This window comes from Stylophora pistillata, chromosome 4 (genome assembly GCF_964205215.1).
Source record: "Stylophora pistillata chromosome 4, jaStyPist1.2, whole genome shotgun sequence".
In the NCBI taxonomy this organism is placed as follows: Eukaryota; Metazoa; Cnidaria; class Anthozoa; order Scleractinia; family Pocilloporidae; genus Stylophora; species Stylophora pistillata.
The window spans coordinates 12173153-12190155 of NC_142522.1; the positions used below are offsets into that span (position 1 = coordinate 12173153).

The 17003-nt window shown below is 40.2% G+C and overlaps 2 protein-coding genes and 1 pseudogene across 2 annotated transcripts; 1 reads left to right on the forward strand and 2 right to left on the reverse strand.

The window, feature by feature from the left end:
* Window positions 1-883: 883 nt before the first annotated feature.
* Window positions 884-2782, reverse strand: LOC111334066 (uncharacterized). The gene is made up of 3 exons (XM_088759246.1): window positions 2638-2782; window positions 2059-2175; window positions 884-1953 (listed from the first exon to the last, which is right to left on the reverse strand). The coding sequence occupies exons 2-3, from the start codon at window positions 2152-2154 to the stop codon at window positions 1597-1599; spliced, it is 453 nt and encodes a 150-aa protein (XP_088615372.1). The 5' UTR covers window positions 2155-2175; window positions 2638-2782; the 3' UTR covers window positions 884-1596.
* A 1340-nt stretch (window positions 2783-4122) lies between these two features.
* LOC111334074 (neuropathy target esterase sws-like) lies at window positions 4123-12604 on the forward strand. The gene is made up of 10 exons (XM_088757853.1): window positions 4123-4158; window positions 5053-5106; window positions 5980-6123; window positions 6522-6569; window positions 6678-6715; window positions 7535-7612; window positions 8891-8934; window positions 9782-9845; window positions 10268-10559; window positions 10875-12604. Exons 1-10 carry the CDS (start codon window positions 4123-4125, stop codon window positions 10935-10937), a joined length of 861 nt encoding a protein of 286 aa, XP_088613979.1. The 3' UTR covers window positions 10938-12604.
* A 3327-nt stretch (window positions 12605-15931) lies between these two features.
* LOC148732503 (5-hydroxytryptamine receptor 1D-like) lies at window positions 15932-16976 on the reverse strand (annotated as a pseudogene).
* Window positions 16977-17003: the final 27 nt, after the last annotated feature.

Below are 17003 nucleotides of genomic sequence, written 5' to 3' on the forward strand. Positions count from 1 at the left end.
CCAGTAACCTTGCTGTCGGAGTATTCAACTTCCAACATGGAGAATGGTAGGTTGACGTTTTCGTTTTATTTATTAAATTTTTTTGACAACTTGCGGTAGTCCGGCATGTTCTGGTGTTCTGGCATGTTCTAGCATATTCCAGCATATTCCGGTGTTCTTGTGTTCCTGTGTTCCTATGTTCCTCTTCACGTGTTCGTGGTTTTTTAGCATAAGGAAACGTTTACGATCGATCGTAAGCTTAACCCTATGTAAGTTTTCGTGTGGCCTCTGTTTCCCGGTGAAATTAATTTCAAAGATATATTTCCCACACATTTAATCGCGGTATCTTCTACATTCTTTTAGCGTATTTTGAAACTCTGTACGTTTCTATCAAACGTGGAGCTTGACAAATTTGTTTTCAGGATACGTAGCGCTTGCCATTTACGAGTGCTTTCTTTACGACTGATTTATAAAACGAATTAGAATTCAAGTACATAGAAAGACTCTGTCTCTGCAAAATAATGCTTTTGCATGCCAAGAGTCGATTCCCTGTAAAATCTTGCTTTTGTACGCTTTTGTGTCCAAGAATATAATTTCAGAGTCTAATATTTCAGCCGTGAATCGAATTGTATCGTGGTCGCTGTTTGCCCGTCCTGCAAATTCTACTATGATTTCTTTGGTTGTGCCCAACAGACAGAAAACGTCGTCAATATCATCTTCCAAACTAGGGGTTTAGTTGTGATGTGCTCGATAGTATCTCTTTTCTATTTTTGCCATGAAAATATTGGCAAAAGCCACGGCCATTACCGTTCCGTGGGTTTTGATGAACAGTTTCCGGATAAGATTAACAACGACGCGCAAAGCACATCGATTCAGCGTGGCGTTTTTTAAATAGAAATTAGCATTAAGCAGAATGAACACTTTATTAAAACAATAGAAGCTGCTAAGGCCAGATGAATGGGAAAACTTGAACGCACGCCAAACAAGAGGTACTAGGTGGACCGTGTCTGACGGCTCTAGTAAGTAAATTCTTTTGTAAAAATACCTTTACATGAATTAGTTTAAAGCAATTCTGAACACTTTACCGAGAATCTTTACCAACGTTCAACAGGTAACTTCAAATCTTGATAGAAACTGGTAGTTTTGATAAAAACTGAAAAAATTACCAAAACTCTTAGGGGATGTTCGACCAGCATCTTGAAAACTTGAAGAAATTTAAAATTCATAGACACGTGGAACTGTTAAACAAAGAAGTCACTAAAACTTGACAAATGTCTCAAGTGCGCATTTCTTAGAATATTTAGAGTCGATGGACATTCTCGAACAATCGATTTATTTTTTTTTTTTTTTGCTATAACAGTCCTTTGGATAAATGTATTTAAGAAAAAAAAAGTTAAGGAATCCATCGTCTTCGGGGTATGCATGGTTTAACTAAGCAGATATGATTGTGTTTCTTTCGGCGGTCACCAGAAACGTAAAAACTATCCTATAAAAACTTGACTTTGCCCTATAGTAGTATACAATCCTCCCGCTTTGAGATGGTGTGGTAATCGTTCAAATCTTTAGTAAAATCGTCCTACTTTCACTCGCCATCTGCACCAGAGACCAAAACTAATCTTAGTCTTCCACAGTTTTAAAGTTGATACCGGCACTGCGTTTCCCTTGGGGTGGAGGAACCCTATCGTACTCGTCACCAGTGTTGAAGTTGATACCGGCACCGCGTTTCAGTTGGCTCACTCCGGGAGGAGTCCTATCGTAGTCGTCGTCGGTGTTGAAGATGATACCGGCACTGCGTTTCCCTGTGGGAGTACCCTTATCGTAGTCGTCGCCGGTGTTGAAGTTGATGTCGGCACTGCGTTTGCTTATGAGAAGACTTAACTCATCTTGGTCGTCCACAGTGTTGTAGTTGATGTTGGCACTACGTTTGCCTAATGGACGAGGAGACCAAAACTCATCCTGTGCCAAGACACTTCCCTAAAATTTAATTGGCAAAAAAATGAACATCTATCTAGAGGAACAAATCCAAACAACGGGCCTAGAGATAAATTCTAGAACAATCTACGGTAGTTAGATTTTTACCTCTTCATTGAGTGGTACCAACTTCCCAGGCTTAGAATCCATCCTTGGAATTACGGAGAGGACAAAGAGGGACGAAATCAGCAAAGGGAACTTCATTTCTTTCAAATGTGGTGCGACCTGGTACAAATACAAATACAAATATGTGTTTTCTGTGACAGGCTTACATCTCGCCGAGTCGCTTGAACACACCCAGAGAATTAGCGCCGGCGGGCTACATCCAGCCGCGCAAGACGCAAGACTGTGTCATAAGGAACGTCAAGAGTTAATGTGCTCTTTGTTTATCCAGTTCTCCTGTATATTAAGTATTAAGTCATTCAGCAGAGGTATGACCAACACTTCAGGCCTTCATGAAATTTTACAGAACGTTTAAAGAAAGATTTTCAGCGTTAAGTGAGGATTCTAAACTTGGACCTTCACGGATTTGCGGTCTGATGCTTAACTAACTGAGCGACAGAGAAGTCGCTGGCGAACAGTGTTATTCAAAGCACTCGTAAGTTAGAGAAACGCGATAAAGATTTAAGAGTTAAAGGTTGCTCAAGAGAAGTAAGGCTTTCTCCTAAATTACGCTTGTAAATAAACCTTTCTTTCCTTTCTTTTCGTCACGTCAAAGCTTCGTCAAAGTTTATCGCAACTCAGTTCTCGTCGAAGTCCACTTTGTCTTTGCGAGAGACCAAATCTTTTAAATCTGCATGAGAGGAGACCATCAGTTTCCCTCATTGGCCGATGGGAAACAATAGCAAACGAATTCACAGGGAAAGTCGACATCTGATTGGTGACGGTTGAAGCATGATCATTAGCCACGCTTCCTGATTTTGCTGTAGCTAATATTTGTTTGGGTTTTTAATGAAATGAAAGGTCGTGAAAGCGTAATCACGGAATGTTTGTCTGTATCCAGACATTCGGTCTGTGATCACTAAAGGCTGATAGTTTCTAAAGAAACTGTTAGGGGCTCCGTCGGTGGGGGTAACTTAAGTTGAAAAACGCTTCGTTTTCCATCGTTTGTCGAGTGATTTAAACAAGTTCATTGTGTCGGTCGATGTTCCTAAGTCCTTCGTGACATCCTGGTTTTTCGTACGTGGGGGCGTTAGGAAATGAAGAAGTCAACCGTGCAAGAGTTGTCGGTCTTCGGATCTCGTCAGGACACGTTAACTTTCAGAATGTTTATTGTTGCTGCTCACGTAGCAGAGGAGTCATACTTAACATTTACCAACAGAAGCTCACTTTCCATGTGTTTAGTTCCATTGCCTTCGTTAGTATTTGGACTCGTCAATGATTAAAGCCAAAACTAGAAAAGGATGGCAGAATTAATTATTTCACATCAGCTATTTTAGGACTACCCTTTGCTTGATAAACATTTTCTACATTCAAGGCATTTCTTAGGTTCTTCCAATAACTTCCTCAAGGTTTGATTAAACAGATAGAACTTGTGTCGCTCGCTATGCAAAAAATTACTCATGATACCTTTATAATTGCGCGAGTATTTCGTGGTTCAAGGGTCATATACTGAACATAGATAGCCAGAGAAGTTATCATGGCTCCTGCGAACTTTTGAGAAAATCTTTCAACGCAACGAAATATTAATTACTGAGTAGCAACCCTTCGGGAGAGGTACCCTTAATCGCGTTATGCTGCAAGAACACCATTATCGTCAATAGATTGACCCCCCTTTACTGGTGATCAGACTTTTCTAACGATTGAACAAACTATTGCCGGAGGGTTACCACCGCGCCCAACTTATTGATCGACATTTAGCACTACAAACGTCACAAAAGGAGTTCCGACCGCACTCCATTCACTCTCACGTTTCACCCTCACAACCACTCAGTTAAATCCATCATTCTTAAAAACTTTAAATTACTTCAAAACGATCCAGAGACAGGCACTATCTTTTCGCAGCCTCCGCTCGTTTCATTCAAACGCGACAAAAACATAAGCAATTTTTTGTTCAGAAGTTCTTTTCAGACTAATGACCAACCAGGCACTTTTAAACGCACTCGTGCACGATGCTAAACGTGTCCTTTCATTCACAACACTGATAAAATATCTGGACCCAAACGATCCATTATGATCACCGATCGCTTCACGTGCACCTCCGCCAATGTAATCTATTGCATAACTTGCACTTATTGCAAAAAGATATACATCGGCGCAACAGGCAGAAGACTAGGTGACCGATTCCGAGAACACCTTCGAGACGTGGAAAGGAATGACAAGGACACATCGAAACCAGACGCTAGACATTTTAATTTATCCAATCATTCTACGCAACATATGGCAATCTGCGATCTTTCCTTACACTTAGGTAGCACGGAAAGCCGTAAAACTCTTGAACAAAAGCTCATCTTTCAAACCGGCAGTCTAAATCCCACTGGGATCAACGAACGCTTTTCACCGGATTCCAAAAGCTTTTCACGAACGCTTTTTTTTTATTTATTCATGTCTTTCTCGTTGCCATATTCTCACCAATAACGTAGCTCCATTTTCTGCCTTTAAAAGCACACACAACCCACAATTCCTCTATTCGCTCCGACGAAAGGCTAACGCTCGAAACGTCAGCTTTTGTAATCTCCTAAAGCAGTCTTCTAAAGCGGTGTGGTTTCATTACGGTGGCCAATTTACCATTTCAACTTTGTTGATATATCCAAATTATTTCGTTACCCCCACCGACGCAGCCCCATTCAGTTTCTTTTGAAACTATCACCCTTTATTGCCGGAGGGGGTGGGAGAGAAAGAGAAAAAAAAGCACCGCTCCCCACCGCTCCGATAGAGCTTACACTGGTGAAAATCGAAGGTCGTCCTCATACTGACCTTTGCTTTCACTTCTTTTGTACTAAATTCCGCCACAGTGATAAGCTAAGAGTACTATCACAAACATCGAACGTGAAGTGTTCTGTACCCGTTCGTTTGTATAATTTAATAGAGAGTTTTTTTCTTCATTTCTTTTTTAATTTCATTCTTTATTAATTTACCGCATTATATCGTTTCCCTTTTCAGGCAGATTCCATTGTTATTGTTGGCGTGGCAGACGGAAGCCCAGCAGTTGGTCAGGTATCAATTGAAGTATTTTCATTTCGTTTTTATCAGAAACTCTAGTTATGTTTTTAACAAATTTGTCAGTAATTGAGGACTTTTTCGTTTTCTCTTTACTACGCTTTCTCACTTGGACTTAAAAAAAAATCGCGGCCCTCACAAGGACCGCGGAGCAAGGTGTAAAGTGGGAGGGCTGACAATTGAAAATAGTCTTTTCATATCGAAAATCGAAAAAAGGAATAAAATCATTGTAATTATTTTTCTTTTTAGCGCAAAAAGTGGGGGCGGGGGCGCAAAAAACCGGTGGGGCCGCAGCCCTACCAGTCCCTCTCCCTCCGCGGCCCCTGCCTCAACCATACTCGGTCAAGATTTATTCGGTCCCGTTTTCCCGCGCTCCAGGCAGTCTTCTAAAGCGGTGTGGTTAAGAACAGGTCGGTCTTTAATCACGCTTAGGAGAATTTATATCCTGACAAAACATACATACCACACCAGTTTTGAGCGTACTTCCCTTCAGTGTCGTTAAACCTAAGGCCATTCCATCTCCATCAGTTACGTTTCCCCACGCTTCAATGCGGTCGAGAGTGAATGTTTTCAATTCCTGTTGGCTCGTCACGATAATGTCTTTGGTTCTGACGGGCTGTTTAGATTACTTTAGTTTTGGTTTCGGAACACTAAAAGTGCCCCATATTGTGGCGCAAGAAACAGTTTAAATGAATTAAACTCTTCAACACTATGAAATATATACTTAGATGAATATCTATGATTTCAACTGTACAATGTTAATGTTTAGACTAGATATAAAGGTCTGATGTATTAAAAATGTTTGTTTGGCAGAGTTCATCTTATTTCTGTATGACCTGATCATTCTGTGACATTTGCCTCCCTTTTTAGCTTGAAAAACAGCTGGAGAATATTGGTGTACGATCCCAAAAGGAGCTTATTCTGTTGCATCGTGAGGATGGCGCTAAAGGTTTCCGTATTTCACACACCGTGGATTGGTTGAACGCGCGCGGCTGGATCTGCGCTCATCATCATGTAAGACCACGTTTGATCAAGAGCAATTCATTTTCAAACTAGTGTAGGAAATAATTCGGGTTTGCTTTGGGTTGAATTTTCAACGCTTTTTGATTGGTCGTGAACTTTCGCATCACCCTCTCGACCAATCAGATGCGAAACTTGGACAAAGCAATTCTTGTTCCCTCCTTTTTTCCGCGCATCCGGGTGTTTGCTTCTTTCAACTTTGAGTTAACAGCGAGATTTCCTCTGTGCTGATTATCGGGTATGATGACTTTAATTGAGATTTTTCCAGCACCCAATACACTAGAATACATTAGTTCAAGTATATAGTCACTTTCTAACGAGATGTAGTGGTTCCACTACTCCTTGTTTATTGCTAGACCCGTATTCATTGCTTCCTTACTTATTTTTTCCAGGTTCGATGCGCTAAGAAAATCTTTGGACGACGCCCCTTGTCTGAAAAGGTAGGAAGGGTTCATAACTACCGTAATCCTCAATTTATTAGCGTGGCCTTTTAGATTGGATGGGTTGTTCATGTGTCATTTATTCATGTTCTCTTTATTTCGTTTCAGTACGCACAAAATCCTGCAGCGTACCCATTACCAGAAAGGTGGGTGATGCTCTACCTTGATATTACTGTGCGAGCGCGTTTTAACCCACAATACAAAGTGATCACACCAAAGTGGGGTATTTGAAAATACCAAAAAGAGCCAATGCGCTCTCAGAGTTAACGCACGTGGCCGGAGTAAAGCGCGAGATAAAACATGTCATTAAGTTGCCATCGGTTTTAGTTTTGAATCTGATTGTTTGGGAAAATGGTGCGATATTAGAAAGATTTAGCAACGCGTGAACGGCAAGAGTGACCACGTGACCTTGTTTTTCCCGCTATTTTTTCGCATTTGCCGGTTGCGCTTTGCCGTTTCTACGTGAAAATAACCTGTTTGGCGTGTACGTAAGATTATCTTCACTTTTTCTCTCACAGAGGAGAAGTTAATAGCTGGAAAAAGGGCACCAAAAACTCTCCTTTGTAAGTCCTACAAGGGCGCTTTCAAATCCACTATGGCATGAGCTCACACGAAGCTTAAAGCAACAAGGTTCACACAATTTTTCGTGAAACGTGAAAGGGCAAGCTGACGTTTGCCGTTTCACGTAAACGCGGTGCTAAATCTCACTATTTCCATACCAATAACACAGCGTAGGATAGCAAAATCTACTCAATCCCCAGATACTTTCGACTCTCGATTGAAAAATGTTTTCTATAAACCTATCAGTTTTTTCTAAGATATCCTTACTACCCTCATCACAATTTAAGTTCGAGAAAAGAAATGGACGGCTGGTTTTTAATGTCCCCTAACTTGCAAACCCATGAAAAGATAAATTACCATTTCTACGAACAGCATGGGTAAGTTTCACTTCATTTTCCTTTCAGAAATTCTGATTTTTTACGATTCGCACGAAGACTAACAGGGACGTCCATTGAATATATTCTTGGAGGAGGCGGAGCCAGGTAAATACCGACAAATCTTTTCATGGGTGCTCATTACTTTTTTCCGAAGGATATCCCCATATCATATGAATGCTTTTACTTGGGTGATAACAGGAGTGCACGCGCTGTGATTGCATGAGGATGATGTCTTATTATCCTTCAAATATTTTGTAACGGGTGTGAAAAAGTGTTTACGAACAGCTTCCTGATTGCTGCGTGGGATCTTTTCTTTTGAGTGTTTTCTAGTACGACTTTATGAACAAACGACTATTTCCAATTTTTTGTAACAACCACAAGACGATCTCTCATCTTAAATTCAATTGTAAACAGAGAATAATCGTAGTGGACGAAAAGTTTGAAATTAAAGAATATTACGTGAGCGATATTTAGTAATTAAACCCCTTCGGGCGGCTGGTAGGTCGGCTGATAATGTCCGCGGCTGAGAGATTGTCCGAAAAATGAATATTTGGCCGAGAAGCGAAGCTTCGAGGGTAAATATGAAATTTTGAGGACAATCTCTCAGCCAAGGACATTATCAGCCGACATACCAGCAAGCCAGAACGGGTTTTTTCATTTTATTACCCTCCCATTAATTTTCACATCGCAATTAAACTGCGCGTAAACACAGTAAAAACCCAGTGGTGATCTGATGGCGAATACGCGTGATTGACGCAAGCAAGCAAAAATAAAAACCGAGTTTGGTTTCCTTCCATGTATATTAGAGAGTGGAAAAGTTGAAACTCTTGTGTTGACTATGTTTCTTTTTCACGGAAAAACGACAAATATCGGACGACAAATATCGACGCGGACGGGGATTATTGTGTGATAACTGTCCTGTCATTTTGCACCACGTGACGTAAAGGAAACAATAAAATCGCGCCAAAATTAGTGGGTTAAAACTACGGATAAAACCTTGTTTTAGCTGGGGAATATTCGGTCACGTGATGCGTTTAGACCAATCGCACGCGAGGTATAATGTTTTATGGATCATGACGTTCACTAGTTAGCTTACGCGAGGTTTTCATAACACTGGAGCATTACTCTTCGGAATGTTCATCGTGCAGGATTTTTAGATGTTTTCTGGGAAAATGTTAAGGAAAATGCATTCATGAAATGTTTCATGACACAAGGCAGCAATTAGTACCAAAGAAAATACTGTTAACGGGCCGCCTTTAGCGTTCAAAAGCACAGGTTGACTAAAGTTTTGTAGTTAATTATTTTAGAGAGTGGCACGAGGAGACTGCTGTTTTGTCTCCTTATAGAATATTGTTTCTAACTTAAGAATTTGTAATTTCATAGGGGATTCTCTTATGTTGGAGTCATCAAAGCCCTAGAGGAAGCAGGTTAAACCTTTCATCTACTTCATACGTTTTTCTTTACATGTGTATGGACTCTTAGACTAGTGAGCCGAATTAGAAAGGTAGCCAATTTTGAGCTCAGTTATGGAATAAAGAGGGAAGATGTTACTATGAGCGATCGAATCCCAGAGCTTCGTATTTCACTCTCCAGCATTTCACTTTTTCATTTTGCAGTAGTCTAAGACTTGAGTGCTCGAATGGCAATGAATGTCCCGTCACCAGTATTCGCAGTTTAGAAGCATTAGTGATGTATATTAGCAGACCTAAAGCTGCTTCAAGTTCCTTTTCGGCTTATGTTCTGGGACGCCCATACCCTCGATCTCGAACATTTGCAATACCCGACTCTTTCAATCGGAAATTGATCTCAAATATATCTCGATCATGTTTGCTTTTCTCGTAGGTATACCTATAGACATGGTAGGTGGCACCAGTATGGGATCCTTTGTTGGTGCAACGTACGCCGACACTGCTGATGTCAATAGAATGTGTCAAAAGGTCCGCGAGTGGTCAATAGTAAGAACTTCTAGGGCGAACTTGAGTGACACCACAGTAGACTCAGTATATTTTTAACGTTATTTTTTTGGAAATCTTTAGGTAACTTAGAGAACTTAGAGGTTTGGTATGGTGTGCTATCCTTCCATGCGTACTTTTGAATTGGTTTTCAGTCGTAACAGAACTAGAGCTATTCTTAGAAGGTCCTACCTTCACTAGTTCGTCGCATACCGTCTCCAGTCTCCAAAGCTCGTAACTCGGCCATACCTTAAGGGAGGAAAGCGTTACGAGTCTCAGTTGTTTGTCAACTGGACAATGTTACTCTCTTTAAACTTTTCAGGACATGACGGCCCTATTGAAGAAGATCCTGGATCTAACGTATGCATTCACCTCCATGTTTTCTGGTGAGATTTTTTCATGTGCAGTTCACTTTAATTGAAACTAAAAACAGACTAAGACTAATATCATATGACCATTTATTTATTTATTTATTTGTTCGTTTTAGATTTTTTATTGTTTTGTTGTAGTGGTTTTCCGTTTAACATTATTCTGATCGTACGAAGCTTTTTATCTTCCCCCCAAACGGAAAAACTTCTCTTGCACGGCATGGCTTGTTTTTTTTTATTGATACGGAACCATAGCAATAATGGCATGACCAGATTGTTCCGGAAAATAATGAGTAAAGAGATTAAATGTTGGCACCTCGTTCTAAACTTGTTAAACTTTTTATTAATAATGTTAACTTTAATCATCAGGATATATTTTAAGCATATCCAGTCAACCAGGATCACTAGTTTTGAACATTCTCTTTAAATCGTTTCCGAAGGTGTCAGAGCATAGTACTTTCACTAACTTGGCGGAGCATATATCCCGGATTGAACCACCCTACACTCACGAGTGGTTACCATTCTCCTCCTCGGATGAACTCAGTAGGATCCAGTTCCACACCTGGCCACCATATGTACTCGGCCTCTGAGGAAGACGACGAGTACGATGAAGAAGAAGAAAACCTTGTTCGTGTCAGGCCAAGAACAGGTTCTCTGTCAGAACACGAAGATTTAATGGCTCTTAAGGCGCAAGCTCAAGCTGTTGTTCGGCACAAAGAGGCTGGATACGATGTAAGTTTCGTAGCTGTGCTTTAAATATTTCATCATGTTGTGTACTGTAGATGTATTAGTTTCACGCGACAACTCGCAATTATTCACCTTGAACTCGATAAGATCCGTGTTCTTTGCCAGTAGATACTGCAATGCGTCAGTGTACAAATGGAAGCGACCGCTTGGCTCTGAGTGGTTTTACACTTTCATTTGACGTAATTGTTTGTCGTTTTTTTTTCAAGTTATGGTTTTGAAACACTCAAAATTACCTATACATAATCATGGTAAGGTTATAATAGTTCGACTAAATTTTTTTTAACTGTTTCTTTTTCTCAGTCGGACGACACTCATCTGAGAAGAAGACTGGGCTTGCATCATCAACCGAACAGTGAACCGTAAAGCCCCTGTATTTACTCTGAAGATGGTAGTCATGAAAACGCTAACGCAGTTCTCTTAAAGAAAGGGAAAGCACCTGGGATGTGTGCTGTATTTATATGACAAGTGTGTTGTGGGAATGAAATTCGAATTATCTGTAGCGTGAGTCCGTTGAAAAATGTAACGCTTGTGATAGCAGTAACAAAGCTAACACGAGCGATAATGAGGTCGCGAAGATCCGCACGACCAATAATGGGGTCTCTTCCTTCAGTTAAATCACCAATAATCGATTATTGCAATCTGATTATTTACTGGTAAATCATTTATTAGATGGAGAAAGAATTGGTTAAAAGTAAATTCAAATCATGAACTATAAAATGACCTCTGTAAAGTGCATAAATTGTGTGAGGAAGATGAACCGTTGAAATGGAAAGCATAGCACTGAGGGTGGCAGAGATAATTGATCTCTTGAAGTTTCGGTGTGCTTGTGAACTCCAAATTAAGGAGATATGCGTTTAATTAATTTGGTCTCTTTTTACTCGAGGGAATTAAGCTCTTAACATTGGGAACTTGTGAGGTAATAATCAGGAGAAATAGGTAATCATGAGAAAAAACTTTTCAGTGTTTGCACAACAGTCATTGATTTATTTGATATTCAAATAATACCTTTTTCGGAAAATCACATGGCATTACCTCGAGAGAGTCTTCGTCGCAGCTGTTATATTTAAGTGATATGTTAAGTACAGTCAACCTTTAAAGTATCAGTAGAACGGAATAGAAATAGCCTTAACGATGTTACGTACAGCAAAAATACAGCCGTTCTCTCCAAAAGTGCTTTCTTTTTCTTTTTCCCTTTTTCTTCTTTTTTTTTTTTCATTTATCTTATAAAAAGGCTTGTCTGTTGAAAATAGTCAGTAATGAGTTTATTCAGTAACGTACTCACTGACAGTTGAAACCTGACTCTTCATCAGTCGATCTCAGGACGTGGGTGCCGCAGTAGAGTGCTGAGTGAGGGGGAGGGGTCCTTGTCTCTTTACACTTTCACCTACCCGTCGCTGCCTGTCCTGGCCGTTTTCGTCGCAGAGACAATTCAAAGCGAGTTCGTGAAAAAAGTGCGCTGTTGACCGAACAATTGAAGCGACTCTCAATCAGCCTTTTGTAGTGTTGACAAGGTGGGGTTCATAGATCTGTCATCCTCAATCCCGCAAGTGAATCGACAAGTGTATTCAGTTAAATCTAGAAATGACAACAGCTGTGAAAGACATTTCTAATTTCTGAGCTAAAGATTCAGAATACCGTTTCTGTTTCCTAGTTTTTTCATGCTCAATTCATATGTGAGAATCATGAATGCAAGAGTATGGAATTTTGCTGACTCATCTCCATGGAATTTGTAGCGCTATCAAAGACCAGTTTATTGCATATTAACACAAATGCCCTTTAAGATCAGTTTAATTGTTCTCATTCTTGCATGTATCTTTTACATTCACATGCAAAGAGAAGACAGATGCTGACTTATTTTAGTTCTAAATGCGGATCGCAAACGCTGTTCAAAATAAGTAGTGATAATAGCATATTTGAATCCAATTGATAATTATTTACCAAAAAATACATTAACTAAAGCAGAAGTGGAAACTGCTGGACATAACTTGAAATGTAAAGATTGATATTTTTAATAAAGGACTTTGCTAAAATGTGGTTTGTTCTTTTGAGTTGGAGCCCATGGTTCAAATAACGGTATGAATGCAGTTATTTCCATTTGTTTCCATATGTATCAGTTTTGTTGTACATTATGTAAAACTGATGTTCCATTCGTAAGTATTCTCTAAGAAAAGGTTGTAATAGGTACAATGAGGTAACATGTGGCCACTCTATAGGCCAAATTCTTAGCGGTGGGTTTACGTCAGTTTCTTAAAGGTTTTCACCATGAAGTAAAATATTTGTAAGATGTTGCTAGACTCTTGCTCTTCTTAGTATCATTTTTGTACTGACAGCCAATCTCCAGCTCTTCCTCTGGTGTGCAGATTACTTCTCCCCACTTCCAAGGGAAGACAAAATAACACAGGAAATGTAGTAGATGCCACCATATTTTCAACGCGAACTGCTCGCAGTCACTCAATTTTTTCTCTATATTTTTCTCTGCTTCTGTGATGAGTACTGTACAGTGTTTCGGGATTGTTGCGCCGATTACGAGCAGTATTGCATTCAAGGCGTGCATTCCAGCTCATTAAGATCTCTAAACCATGACCTCTGGAAGTGTCATGATGTAGTTGGGTTTCTGGTACCTTTTACAAAAAGTGTGTGGATGATCTCAGCATGTCCTGCAAATTGGACCCATGACGAAATCGCTAGAAAGTGTACGAGAAATTTACCAGAAAAGTCCGAAGAATGTCAAACTTACTCTGCGCCTTTGATCGACGCGAAAAATAACACTTACAAGAATCGCTTTTGTGCAACTTGCCACGGCGTTGAAGTCAGCACAAGCCGATTCAGTATGAAACAAAGTCAGTTCAACTTGTTAGCGCTACCAAACTGAAGAACATTAGTAATTCGACATCTTTGGTCTTTAGATGTTCCATTGTAAGATGGAATCCACCTTTAGGGTTTCCCAGGCGTTATTGCCTCAACTTAAACGGAGACGAGTCAGTGCATGAATACCTCCGTAACACCAGAAGTGCAACGTGACTGCTCATCAAAATCACCGGGAATTGTCGTGGAAAAGCAAACAAATAAGCTGTATTTTAACAGATACTGGGCCCAATGCGCTGGAGTTCCACGTGACGAGATTCTGTGTGGACCCATAAAACTCGAGAGTTCTCAAAAGCCGACCCAGCCTCCTTTCCTTCACCAGCATGACGTGCCTTTGAACATCTTGTTCAGCCCAGACACTCCAAAATACAAATCCATGTGCTATTGGACATGTACTGGATCCTGGATCAAAGGAGTGCCGAAGGACCATCAGCATGAAAAGGGCCATCAACAAGAAACTAATTCTGCCTTTCTTTAACAGATATGAATTTTCTATCAAATTTGCAATTGACTCTCAGTTTGGAAAAACAGATGGGGATCAATCAAGGAAAATAATAATTAACACAGGCTCTAGAGTCGGCGTTAAGAAATTTCCCTGCAGAAATACTTTCCATGGACGTGCTGAACAGCACTAAAATGACTTATTCCGTAAATACAGTGGTTGCCTTCCCGCGACATTACCTAAGTCAAACAAATGGCTCACTTACTTGCAATTTAACGATAGGGCATATCACGGCTTCCTCTGTAGTCAAGGAGGAGTGGGTACCTTTGTTGTGTGTCACAAGTGACATTTGCAACCCAAATGAATACTTGGTTATCACAGATGCGGACTCCGCTATTTATATCAACAGTACTAAAGACCAAATTCCTAAGATAGACTACTGCTCAAACCAAACTGAGTCTAAAAACGGATCAGTTGTTCCAATAGGTGATGTCCACGTCTGTCGAAAAAGCCTCAGATTGTCATGTTCTGGTGTCTTAATTCAGCTCAAGGAAGAGGAATACGTCATTTTAGGAAACGGATCCCTGTACAGGAATGACTCAAAAGCGTTATACGGCATTTATGATTTCATGATGACAGACGGAATGGCTACAATCTGCATCATCCCTTCGTCTGCTAATAGCAACACTTACACGGCAATTCTGGTTTTAACCTACATTGGAATCGGTCTTTCCATTGTCTGCCTTACGCTTGTTCTTCTCACCTACTCCATTTTTAAAGAACTGCGTACCTTACCGGGCGTTAATTTAATGAATTTGTCCATCTCTTTGCTTTTCGCCCATTCCCTTTTCATGACGGCGGGTGCGACTCAACTGCACCAGATTTGTTCATCAATTGCCGTTCTAACCCACTATTTCTACCTTGTGTATTTTACTTGGATATCAATCATCGCATTTGATACCTACTACACTTTTTCCACAACTTGTCGCACCCGTCAAAGAACAGCAAATCGGAAGCGTTGCTTCCTTGCGATTGGTTAGATTCCTGCCCTTTTGTTGGTTGCTATTTTTTACTCTCTTGACCAATCAGGTTTGGTTGCTATAGGATACGGTGGCGCGAATCACTGTTGGATCAACAATACCAAGTCTAACATTGTTGTTTTTGTTATCCTAGTGGCTTTTTCCATTTTTCTAAACGTGATCCTTTTCTCGTCGACAGTTATTTCCATTTACAAAATAAAAAAGCAAACACGGGTGATTGGAGACGCCGCAAACAATCGAAGAGAAGTTGTGTTATTTGTAAAGGTGGCAGTCTTGATGGGATTCACGTGGACTTCTGAATATCTACCGATTCTCGTTTCTAAATAGTTTGATTATCCATTTGTTATATTCAATTTACTTCAAGGAGTTTTTATTGCTTTTAGGTTTGTGTTCACAGCCAGAGTGAAGAAAATGTACGGCGCGTTGTTTGTAGCCAACAAAGTATTATCTTCAACAGCACAAACTCGCGATACTCAGATATAGCAAAGACACAAAAAGGCACGTCAATATCAGAAATCTAGCAGCGTACACTTGTGTTGCAATTAGCAGGCGAAGAGTGAACGTTATTTTCACTTGCTCTCAGACATGATTAAGTCTCTATTTGAGAATTTGTGCGTAACTGTCAATAAATTCCGCTTCCATACGCTGATCATTAAAATGCCGATGTTCTTTTAAACGTATTTTTATACCTTCCGCTTAGGTATCTGACATGAACCAGTGACTTACAATTCACATATAAAAGGTTAACACTTTCTTCGCTCGTTGGTATTGTAAGAACATTAGTTCCCTTCTGTCGGGCAAATGTGCCACTATGTATCGTAAGTACCAACTAGATAAAACGTTTTATGTAGCTACAAGACATGTACATAATGCCGACCTATTTTGGGCATGGTCCACGTGTCCTCTGGAAATAAGGGAGCTTTAATGAATTATCTATTGTAATGACTTTTCATCAGCCACTGATTGTTGAGTTACAATAGCTGGCTTTGATCAAAGAAAGTTGGAGGCACTTTAGAGGAAATAAACTTGCTTTGTCATTTCACTTCAAACGCGACAAAAAATACAGACAATTTTTTGGTCAGAAGTTCATTACAAACTAATAACCAACCCGGCACTTTTAAATAAATGTATTTTCTTGTAAGCCAGATAACATTTACATGAAAAATAAGCATTAATGATACCTACACTGTTTAATCGCCTTCCTGAATTTATCGTTTCGTAGTGAATATAACCATGGATTTATTCCGTATCAAGAAAAACGCTATTAACTCAGCCCAGATCCAAACAGAACGCAGTTTTCGCTTCAAGCAATGATCACTCGTTTTTAAATGGATAAAAGAGGTGACCCGACTTGGTAACCACGAAATGATGAACAACGCCACCACAAAGCTTACCGTCTTGGTTGTTTTTCGGTTTCGAACTCCCTCGATGACGAGCTCTACGCCTCTGACGTTGGGCATTGTGATTTTCAATTATTACAATATGTTCTTTGGCAACCACCAAAATCCGGTAGTAGCAAAAAATCATCAAAACCATCGGGATCAGAATAGCCACTACCGTCACACACATTCATTGTGCCAGTAAATTTTCAGGGTCTGTAACAAAGAACCATGAGAGTTCAAACGCTAGAGATGCGAGCCATACTAATGCTACCGCCATGCAACATCTTGTTGTGACGATCTGATTGTACAGAAGGGCCTACTGTACTGCAATGTATCTGTCCAAGCTCACAATGCACAAGCTAAACGTGGTTGTTGCACTCGTTTGAATCCATAGCAAGTCGATGCCGATTTTAAACGGATTATGATACGGACGCCGTGGTAATACGCACCTTGCAATCCACAACGGATCCATGATTAACCCCACTAAAAGATCCGCCATTGCTAACGAGCTCAATGGAAGGTTAGAAAAAGTTCTGACGGTGCGAGCTTTGTAGATGAGCAACAGAAACACTACGTTTTCAAGGATGGTGGGTAGCGGTGCCACGCCGTATAATGGAGCCAGAGTAATCGATATAGAAAGCTTTAACTCTGTTCCAAAACATGGATTCGCCATCTTTAGACTGGTCAATGTTTCAATTGA

Coding starts and splice junctions, on each gene's coding strand:
- LOC111334066 (XM_088759246.1), bottom strand. CDS start 2,154: ATGAAGTTCCCTTTGCTGATTTCGTCCCTCTTTGTCCTCTCCGTAATT. Junction 1,954..2,058: donor TGGTACCACTCAATGAAGAG/GTAAAAATCTAA, acceptor ATTAAATTTTAG/GGAAGTGTCTTGGCACAGGA.
- LOC111334074 (XM_088757853.1), top strand. CDS start 4,123: ATGATCACCGATCGCTTCACGTGCACCTCCGCCAAT. Junction 4,159..5,052: donor TCACGTGCACCTCCGCCAAT/GTAATCTATTGC, acceptor TTCCCTTTTCAG/GCAGATTCCATTGTTATTGT. Junction 7,613..8,890: donor CTTGGAGGAGGCGGAGCCAG/GTAAATACCGAC, acceptor GTAATTTCATAG/GGGATTCTCTTATGTTGGAG.